The sequence below is a fragment of the Geotrypetes seraphini genome, chromosome 19 (genome assembly GCF_902459505.1).
Source record: "Geotrypetes seraphini chromosome 19, aGeoSer1.1, whole genome shotgun sequence".
Taxonomy (NCBI): domain Eukaryota; kingdom Metazoa; phylum Chordata; class Amphibia; order Gymnophiona; family Dermophiidae; genus Geotrypetes; species Geotrypetes seraphini.
In genome coordinates this window covers 967,167-978,116 of record NC_047102.1, presented here as the reverse complement: position 1 = coordinate 978,116, position 10,950 = coordinate 967,167, and the positions used below count along the sequence as shown (strand labels likewise).

At 42.4% G+C, this 10,950-nt stretch overlaps 1 protein-coding gene across 1 annotated transcript in view; it reads right to left on the bottom strand.

The window, feature by feature from the left end:
* Positions 1–8,084: 8,084 nt before the first annotated feature.
* Positions 8,085–10,950, bottom strand: part of WT1 (WT1 transcription factor) — a 51,515-nt gene continuing 48,649 nt past the window's right edge. The window contains 1 exon segment of the mRNA XM_033928430.1: positions 8,085–10,205. Within this exon segment, the coding sequence (XP_033784321.1) occupies positions 10,084–10,205 (122 nt within the window). The 3' untranslated portion in view covers positions 8,085–10,083.

Genomic DNA, 10,950 nt, shown 5'->3' with positions numbered 1-10,950 from the left:
TATCAGCATATGTCCTTGTTCAGCAGGAACTTGTCTAACTTTGTCTTGAATCCCTGGAGGGTGTTTTCCCCTATGACAGACTCCGGAAGAGCGTTCCAGTTTTCTACCACTCTCTGGGTCAAGAAGAACTTCCTTATGTTCTTACGGAATCTCATTCTCTCTACCTTGGAGAGGGTGAACAACCTGTCTTTCTCTACTAAGTCTATTCCCTTCATTATCTTGAATGTTTTGATCATGTCTCCTCTTTTCAAGGGAGAAGAGGCCCAGTTTGTCCAATCTCTCCCTGTATGGCAACTCCTTTAGCCCCTTATCCATTTTAGTCGCTCTTCTCTGGACCCTTTTGAGTAGTACTGTGTCCTTCTTCATGTACGGCGACCAGTGCTGGACGCAGTATTCCAGGTGAGGGCGTACCATGGCCTGGTACAGCAGCATGATAGCTTTCTCCGATCTGTTCGTGATCCTCTTCTTAATCATTCCTAACATTCTGTTTGCCCTTTTCGCATTGCGTGGACGGCTTCATCGACTTGTCGACTAGTACTCCCAAGTCTCTTTCCTGGGGGGTCTCTCCAAGTACTGCCCCGGACATCCTGTATTCGTGTATAAGATTTTTATTACCAACATGCATCATCTTATACTTATCCATGTTGAACCTCATTTGCCATGTCGCGGCCCATTTCTCGAGCGTGTTTATGTCACGTTGCAGATGTTCACAATCCTCCTGTATCTTCACTACTCTGAATAACTTTGTATCATCTGCAAGTTTAATCACTTCACTCGTTGTACCAATTTCCAGATCGTTTATAAATATGTTAAAGAGCACGGGTCCAAGCAGCGAACCCTGCGGCACTCCACTGGTGAAAATATGTTGAAGAGCACGGGTCCAAGCACCGAACCTTTTCCAGTCCGAATATTGTCCATTTACTCCCACTCTCTGTTTCCTATGCTCCAGCCAGTTTTCAATCCACGTGATCCATGGCTCGCAATTTTTCAAAGTAGTCGTTCATGCGGAACCTTGTCGAATGCCTTCTGAAAATCCAGATATACAATGTCGACCGGGTCACTTTTGTCTTTTGTTTACTCCCTCGAATAAGTACTGCTCTTGGTTGGTGTTTCAGAAAGCCTTAAGCTTTTTTCTACTTCAGACATTTGTAAAAACACAAAAATCTGTAAAATCGGAATGGAATGAGCAGAAGTACAAACTGAAGGGTTAAAAGAGATAGGCCAGCAAACTGGTGATACAAGGGGATGAAAAAACTATGAAAATAAAAACACTGCTCTAAAGATTTATAGGCAAGCTAAAAGAAAGCTAAATAAATGATAACGACCAATGATGGAGGAAAGAAACGGGGCATCGGCCATGTACACAGGCCGGATCTCTAGTGCTTCCATGTTACCATGACACAACTTCGTTTACTCTCCAAGTGACCTTTTGCTCTCCGAGAAGTATATTAAGCATCTAGGTTTCTTTGTGTTGCTTTAGTCATCAAGAGAAGCCGTGTGCTGGACGGATTCTGATGAATGACATTTAAGAAAGCCGACTTATCCTTGACTGGATACAGATGGCCAAGTGAAAAATGAACCCTGCCAGCAGACTTTGTCTTTATCAGTTGTAAGAGTTCAACAGGGACTAAACTTCCTCATGACTGGCTGGAGAAAGTCAGCCCTTCTGTTTCAGCACCATATCACATATTGTGCTAATGAATTCTACTAACACAGTGCAGCTCAGACAAATACACTTATATTAATGGCTTCTGGCAGAGCGGGGCATGCTACAGAATTGGCACATGTGTTTCCGTTCTGCATTCAGTATACAGCAGGGATTTATGTATCTAAACATTATATTCTTCTACTGTTCAAGAGCTTTTACGTTCGTTGTTCGTTGTTGAAGCCAGGTGGCCTCACTTAGCTAAATACCAGTTCATAAGAACATAAGAATAATCTTATTGGGTCAGGCCAATGGTCCATCCAGACCAACATCCCGTCTTCACGTTTGTCAAACCAGGTCACTTGTACCTGCCAAAAACCCAAATAACAGCAGCATTCCATGCCATCGATCCAATTCTCCCATGTCTGTCTCAACAGCAGACTATGAACTTTTCCTCCAGGAACTTGTCCAAACCTTTCTAACACCAGGTACATTACCACATCTCTGGTAACACGTTCCAAAGCTTAGTGAAAAAATATTTCCTTCTGTTGGTTTTAAAAGTATCTTCCTGGAACTTTGTTGAGTGTCCCTGGCTAAAATATGTCATCAGAAAACTGCTACCCTCAGATGAATAAAAGGGACATTCCACTGGACATGTTTAGATTGGTGGATAGTTAAGTACATGTAACCCCCTCCCTCTTTGCAGGTCACCCTCTTCAAAGACTGGGAGCAAAGGAAATCTGTGGGCTGCAGGCAGGGCCGGATTTTCCTATAGGCTAACTAGGCTTAAGCCTAGGGCCTCAAGATCCGTATCACTTTTTTTTATAAAGGTTAGTACCAATAACAACATGTTTCATTTAACATATTGATATATATCACAGTAATGATGTATTTTATTATCTCTCATGTAATTTACAAACTTAAAAATGGGAGGTGAAAGGGCCTCATAAGTGGAATAGCCTAGGGCCTCTTTTCATCTAAATCCAGCCCTGGCTGCAGGGTCTGAGCTCCAGTTTAGGGCTGTGGAACACTCACTCAATGGTATCACATGAAAACAGCCCAGAAAATAACTTTACTGACAGAAAGATTCAGTAAAAACAATCTAAACAAGTTGAGAAGCATCTGAAGAGTCTGGAGCACAATAAGAGCTTTGAGTCCTCCTCTGGAGTTCCTAGGGGAGACCTGGGCCTCCTCTTGCTTGGCTGGAAGTGGTAGAAGTCCTCCTCTCCCAATTTCAAAGGAAAAGATCACAACCAATATACCATGCAAGGACAAAGAAAGTTCCTGTCCCTGAGACCTGGGAAGACCAACCCTACTAGGCATGGCTTAGTAAAGTCTCTGCTGGGATTGAAAAGCCACTGATCATCCCCTCCCTGAGCACTGGAGGGCTTAGCCCCCTGCTGCCTCGCCTGCTCTTTGGCCATCAACACCCCACCCACAAGGACTCACTGCGTCTCTTATATATGTCATCCACACACTTCACTTGAGACCTCTCGCACAGGAATTGTGCTAATGTGGTCACTCTGCAGGTATCGAGGTCTAGTGGCTCACTTGGCAGTACAAAGACCTAATTGAGTAAAACATAAGCAGATATCGAGTGAGTTTGGATGTCAGTGGCACGAGCCAGTCGATCCAATTTTCAGCAGGTTTTCATTTAACCACCATACGCAGAATCCAGCATTTGTGTAATGTGGTTGCCACAAGTGTGATCCTGTTGTTTCCGGCATTTCGGCTACCTCTTAGTCAAGATATTGTGGGAAGTGCTTGAGTAAGAGTGTAACAGGGTGGAAAACATGGAAAAGGATCTGCAAAAGTTAGAGGAATGGCAACTCAAATGCAATGCAATGCTTTTATCGTTTTTGACTTTGTCTTTTATAGTTTTAATATAGAGATACTTATTTCGTAGTAATTATCAGCCATTAGTCTTGTTTCTGATCACCTATTTGTACTCTTTGAATCTTATTTTTAATTTTTTTTAGCAAATTTGTTACATCTATATCTTTGACCACCATTTCAGGGTATGTGATTTAATTTCTTGACATTATCACTGTCTTCTCATTCCTTTTGTCTCCTTCAGTTGACATCTCATGATACCTATGGTGTTTCCTAATGCAATGGCACTGGGCGTTCACTCGCGGCCTAACCCATAATTTTGTAGGGGGTTTTCTCGGAACAATCCACTTATCTCCGATCACTTGCCACTAAATTTCCCCATTGATCTTATAACACATTTCGCACCACATTATTTTCTCCATTCGATAGGACCCCTGATGAAACACGGAGGTGGTCCTGCATCTTGTCCAGTGCTCTGCTGTTTTTTCTCGTTTCAGTTTGCTTTTTGCTCATTTTTCAGACTTCCCTCCCCCAATCTTCTGTCAGTTTTTTACTTTATTTCACACATTTCTTGTAATCAAAAATTTGTAATTCAAGAAAAAATGATTTAACATGCATCAATTGACATAATGCACGTTGTTTGAAAGGTTCAATCGATTTAATGTGCACTAAGGGACCAAATGTAGCAAAATCTGGGCTTAGTTCATTCTCATGCAGGAGCTTCCCATGTGCAAACTTGAACGTAAGGTTATTCCTTTTTTTTTCTTTTCAGGTCAGCTTCTGGGTGCGCATGCCACCTCTTATTTAGGGCCGGATTCTACAAACGGCGCTAGTAGCAGCCTCCTGAAAGCGACCGCTGATTGTGTCAATCCTGCACCAATGCCGGTTGTAGAATCCCGGCTACCTCAAACATGGGTTTGCCAGGCCTACATTTCAGCCACCTATCTTGGCATACTTCGCGCCTGGGTGGCTGCTTTAGCCCGCCTAACGCCTAAAGTGGCTACCTAGCCGCAATTCCAGCAGCCATTTCAGTCGCTTTTATTTAGGCATCGGTAGGTGCATCAAACCTGCCGTTTCTGACTGCATTTTTCAATTACTTAGATATTGGCAAGGTGCCTACCGATGCCTGGTTATAGAATTTCCCCCAAAGTGCATAACATGGGAACACCCACACTTCATCCATGACACACTTGGGCTAGAATGCGCAGACGCGCTTTGTGCTAGGAGGAGAATGTAGCACAGTGGTTAGCGCTAAAGCCTCAGCACCCTGAGGTTGTGGGTTCACATCCCATGCTGCTCTTTATGACCCTGGGCAAGTCACTTAACCTCATGTATCCGATCTAATCCATGGCTGGGCGGGCAATTCACAATGTGGCCTCATGCAAATCGCAGCGATTGGAGGCACGCCCCACACCGACCACACGGATCTGACACATGCGCAGATCATCTTCTTTACCTGTAGATGGTCTGCGCATGGCTCTCCGCACAAGGAAGGAAGGGAGGGGGGCTTAAACAGAACATGCTGCAAGGGGGGGCTTGTACAACCTTTTGTTGATCTCATGCCAAGTGTGGCACCCTACATTACCTCCTTTTAGGAGTTTGCAGGATAACTCAGGAACAACGCTGTAGTGCAGCCCTGCTTTTAACCCGCGGGTTAAACACACAGGCTCGCAGGGCGGCAGAGAGGGGAAATAAAAATTGAACCACTTTAAAAAGTTTGGCATCCGATTCAATGATGAAATAATTTATAGGGCACTGAAGTTTATTGTGCATCCTAACACGGGCACGCAGAGAGGCAGGGCGGCAGAGAGCAGGACAGTCGGAAAGGACGTGAGCGACTGGTCCCCAGCAGTCACTTCTTTTTTGATCGGCTAACCCACTACCTTCCTACTTTTGGATGCCCTTCCCCTCATTTGCATGCGTGGATTGGATCGGGAGGAAGGTTAGTGAATTGGGTCGGGGTTGCAAAGTGGACGGGACACGATCGGTGTCCTTAGTGAATCTAGCCCCAGGTACAATAGACAGACTGTGAGCCAACCAGGACAGGTAAACCACTTTGAGTCTGGTTGTGTAACTACAAAAAGGCAGTCTACAAGTCCCAATCCCTTTCCCTAACTGCACATTAAAAGCTCACTAACAAATGTGACTCTCTACTTTGCCATGGCTTTGTGATTTCTCAGACTAGGTTCAGTTGTGGTCAGTGTGCAAATGTGAGATGATTTTCTGTACCAAAGCTGACCTTTAGCTTGAGGGTGATTGAAAAAAATCTCTCTCTGGAGAGTTCAAGCATTTGCTGTAAATATTTCTTGCTGCTGATCGGCTGCTCCGGAGACACGAGCTTTTTTGGCAGCACAAGTTCCACTGACTGTTATAAATGAGGCACAGTAACCCCAGAGTAATTATCAGGAAAGGAATGTCCATGTGAAGCACAGGGCTTGTAAAATTGTTAATTGCTTGGTTTTCATCAAGTTTAAATTGCACGTTTGCTGAAGTTCTGTTAAAAGGGGGACAGACTTGCCCCGGAATTATTCAGCTGTACAAGAAAACTAGAAAGTCAAACAATTCAAGAAGCAGCGTTTAAAAAACTCCCCCCCCCCCCCAATGCAAAAACTACTTCAGATATTTCCTTTAGATTTGGTTTTGCATTCAGGTAGTGAAGGTACTTCCCTGTCCCCAGAAGACTCTCAGTAAGGGTACATTTAATAAACTATGTTGTGGAGCCATTAGGGCAGGTTATGAGTTCAACCTGTGTCCCTGAGACCTGCCACAGCTTCCCTGCTCCTGTGATGGTATCTGGGGTGGCTTCTGCCTTTCCCTCATCTCAAGTGAAAAGACCCCCTTGTGGCTCTGACACTCGTGGGCCTCCCTCGTTGTCAGAGAAAACTGTCTCACTGACTTTATAGAAACTAGAAGGAATGAAAATGTTAACTAGCCTCAGCAACTCTGTCGGCACGTTAAAGTGCCCCCTCAATCAGACTGGAACCATAATGATAAATATAAACGAGTATCAATAAGGAAAGGGGAAGAGAGGAGAGGAGAGAGATGCCAAGGCATGGTGGGAAGGAAGGAAAGGAGAAGAGAGAGATGCCAGGGCATGGTGGGAAGGAAGGAAAGGAGAAGAGAGAGATGCCAGGGCATGGTGGGAAGGAAGGAAAGGAGAAGAGAGAGATGCCAGAGCATCCTGCTAAATTGGAACATACGCAGGTGAGGCTGGACTTATTTAGAACACTGGTCTTTGACCTAAGGGCCGCCGTGTGAGCGGACTGTCTGACCCAGCAGCGGCAATTCTTATGTTCTTATAAATAGGAAATGCAAATAAGACAATTTCGGGGGGGACTAAACCCTTTTCCTCAAATCAGGACAGGATACCATAACAGCAGTATATTTTGCTGTTCTGAAGAAAGATTTGGCCTCTGAAAGCTAATTGAAAAATGGATTAGTCCAATAAAATAGTATTTTCTTATTTCTCATTATTTGTTTTATTTCTTTTTGTTAATTTTGTAAAGTGGTGATTGTTATGTATCAGTTTTTTTCAAATTTACATCTACTGTCTTCATATTTTGTACAGTATTAGGGGAAGTGCCACTGTTTCTGTGGTGTTGCATTGTTTGCAGAGTCTTGCATCTTACGGTTTCATTTTTATATATTAGTACTTTTAGTTTGTGGTCCCGTATTTGGGGGTTATCTGTGTTCTGCATGTGTGACCAAGGCCAAGTGTTCTGGTAGGAATGAATGTTGAGAAGCATACAGTGTGCTTTATGTAATTTGATTTTGTGGTTAACCATTATGTGTTGTTAATAAGATTATATTGTATGTATATATGAAAAATGAATGGAAAAAATGGTATTACAATTAGTACTATTATGAGGGTGGGGTCTGGGGGCGGAGCTTTCAGGCCCCCGCAAACAAAAAAGTGTTCCACAATGACAAAACTCACGGAGCTGGGAATTTAGAACAAAATCTGCGGACATAGAGCCTGTTTGGAAATGGAGGACAAGTGAATGCATATATAGGTATAAAAAATTGGCCGGTCTTTGCAACCTTGGAAACACAACCAATTATTATCTCGATGCTGTCACAGCATTTGGGGAAACCAAAACCACTGCCCCCCTCCCCCATCCCTCCAGCAGAGTCTGTTTCCCAAATCCTAACTCCCAAACTTTTAGGACATAAGCACTGAATCTCCTTCAGTCCATTTCTACACTTTTGCTACAGAAAGATTTAAATGCTGGCTTTTAGGCACCTCTGAATTGTGACTTGGACTTCTGAAATGAGACAGCGACTAGGAAGCATCATCCCAAATGCTCATTTTCTCTCAAAGGAGGCGGTTTTGAACGCCAGCAAGGTGAGCACTTTTCCCCTCCCTCAAGCACCGGGGTCCATGGTGTAAATGACCATGCAAAGCTCTTCCAGCACTATAAAAATGATAAATAGTGCCAGCAGTAGTTTCCTCTTGGTGTGTAACTTAGTGGAATGCCATTCTGCTGGGAATTTATCTGTGATGGATAAATTGGGCTCAAGACCCAGGGCAGGTTAACTCCTGGTCATCAATGGCGGTGGTTCCCTTATCTAGATGTTTGATATTACTCAAGAGACAAGACAGATATTGGAATGTCATACATCTCTCTTTGAGTGGCTTTAATTGAACGGTCGGTGAAAAATGCAGGTTACATCTAGTGGTTTCCACATTTTGTAACAGTGAGGCATCTAATATTTATACACTTTCTAAGTTTACTTTCTAAAAGCAATACATTACATTATTAGATATATACACAGTAACTCCAAGCAATTAATTATACACAATAGATTTTTTTTCCTTTTCCCTCCCACTTTCAGAACAATATAATTTCCTTATATCAATAAGGTTTTATTTTCACATATAGACAGAAAGGAGGTTAATTCTATAAGGAGCTGCCTAAATTTAGGTGACTAGTCTGAATTTTAGTCATTTCTGTGCAAATGTGAACACACAGACGCATAAGTGACAAGAACCTAGCTCTATGCTCTTCTGTAAGGACACACGTATCTTTGCGCGGGTGAAGGCTGGATGGATCATGGACAGGCCACACTTCCATGTATAACGTCTACAATACTTAGGGTTACCATATGGCTCCAGAAAAAAAGAAGATGGATTGAGATATCCAGGTTTTATTTCCATTGAAAGGAATGGAAGTAAAACCCGGATGACTCAATCCGTCCTCCTTTTTCTGAAGCCACGTGGTAACCCTAACAATGCTATAAGTTCCCTCTGTATCTCCTGGATAAGGGTGCTGGCAAAGTGGTCACTCCTAAACACATATAACTCAGCTATACTAGTATTTTGTAATGCAATGTAGGCGTCTTTGTAGAATAGCCCTTTATAGAATCACTCTCAAATTCCTTAAATTATCTGACTTAAGAGAACGGACCAGCCCTCAATTTTCCTTCTCTTTGTACTCTTATTATGTTTCGATTTGTACAACTTGTGAGCCACAAGACCAGTGTGGCTTCTGTACTGCGAATAAAGCCCCGGTTCATGGCAATCCTTCTGTGCTACAGGGTTGAGACGATGGGTTGAACGTCTTTCTCTGAGTCACCAGGGTCTGAATTCTGCAAGTTCTCAAGCTGTCCATATGATGGACCATTAAGAGATGATATTTTTTTTTCCTTTGGGGTGCTCACAGAGATGCTCACTACCATCCCCCAAAGGTTCCTCCAATCCCCCTGAATTTCAAAGAACAGAGGCCTTAGCAGCACAAGGAACAATTTTGAAGCCTTAATGTAATAAGCCTAAAACCAAGTTAATTTCCTCCCAAGACAAAAAGGAAATAAATAGAAATAAGCCCCAAAAAGAGAAGATACAATGATATCCTTTTTATTGGACTAACTTAAAACATTTTTGACTAGCTTTTGAAGACTCAAAGAAGATATTGCCTTTATTGCCTTTAAAAGCTAGTCAACAAATATATTACGTTTATCCAATAAAAAAAGTATCATTTTATCTTCCCTTCTGTGTTTTATTTCTATTTATTTCCTTTAAAAATGCACCAATACAGCTACCAGAACAATTTATCCAGGTTTGCAAACAAAACCAGTTAGTTATTCCATAAATATGACAAATCTCATGAATGGGATCCAAACAGAGGTTCAACATTTTGAGTTACAGTTCATCTCTTGCCACGTTCACATGTTCATACTTCTGGCTACAGCATTGGAAGAGGGGGCACACAGAGCCCTGCAGGCTGAACCAGTTTGTATGAGGTGTGGGCCAGTCGTTTGCTGCTGAGGGCTGGGGATAGGTGAATGCATCAAAACTTAGCCCTGTGCTTCAGGGGAAACCTGATTTTCTTTGTAGTGTACTGAGTTGAGGAGGGGATTTTAGTCCAGGCCCCTTAAAGTAGGGGGACCCCCATCACAGCTTTAAGAAGCCTTTTTCTGACCCCTCTCCCTACATATTCAGTATGAAGCTATGAAATGGATTCTCCATGAGGGCACTGAAGAGAATCTCACTGGGACTGAACTTGATCTGTAAATCCGATGTGGGGGGGGGGGGGGGGTGGAATAGAGATTGAGGGAGCCCGTATCTCACAGTGTAGTAGATCCCAGTGTTCAGGATTCAGTGCTATTCAAAGAGCCAGCTGGAGTTTGCTCATATTTCTCTGGTGCATATTGTGATGACGGACCAGTTCATCAGATCGGGCAAATTTCTTTTCACAACTGGGCCATCGACAACTGAAAGGCTTCTCACCTGTTATCATAAAAATATATCCAATTATCTTATATGATAAGCATAATACCACATCAAAATATATTGAATCAGAACATTATACTATGTAGATTTTTAAATATTTCCCTAAAAATTATGGGCTCCTTTTATAAAGCAGCAATAGAGCATTTTACTGATGCTCCAACAATTATAGGAACTGAATGAGCATCAGAGCATTTATCTCTTTGGCCTGTGGAGAAATGCTCTACCGCTGCTTGATGAAAGAAGCCATATGTGATACAAAGGCATGAAAATGTGAATTTGGGGGAGATTTTTCATTTTTTTATTGGCTTTTCCATATAATTATCCAGTTTTAAAAATTACAGAATCCAAAGCGAAAATATACGTTTTTACTGGATTACACAGTATAATTTAGAGCCTTTTCACCAAATGTTACACTTGTCAAAATGCAGTGTCCTGGGAAAAGTATTTAATACTTCATTTGGAGATAGAAAATCTGTGCCTCGGAGGGGACAATCGAGAGCCTTCCTGGCTCTCATTCATCTGGGAAGATAGAGCATATAGCTACAGAGGCCTTTAAGAGGTTAAACCATTTTCAGCCAAATCAAAATCACGGGGTCATTGAGATCTAAACACCTTGTAAAGAATGAAATTGGGAATTTATGTTAAAAATACTACTGCAATACCTTTCTCCTTTTGCTTCATGCTAAACTTGGAAACTGAAACCAAATCAAATGCAGCTTTTGTCTATTTGTGCTTTACAACT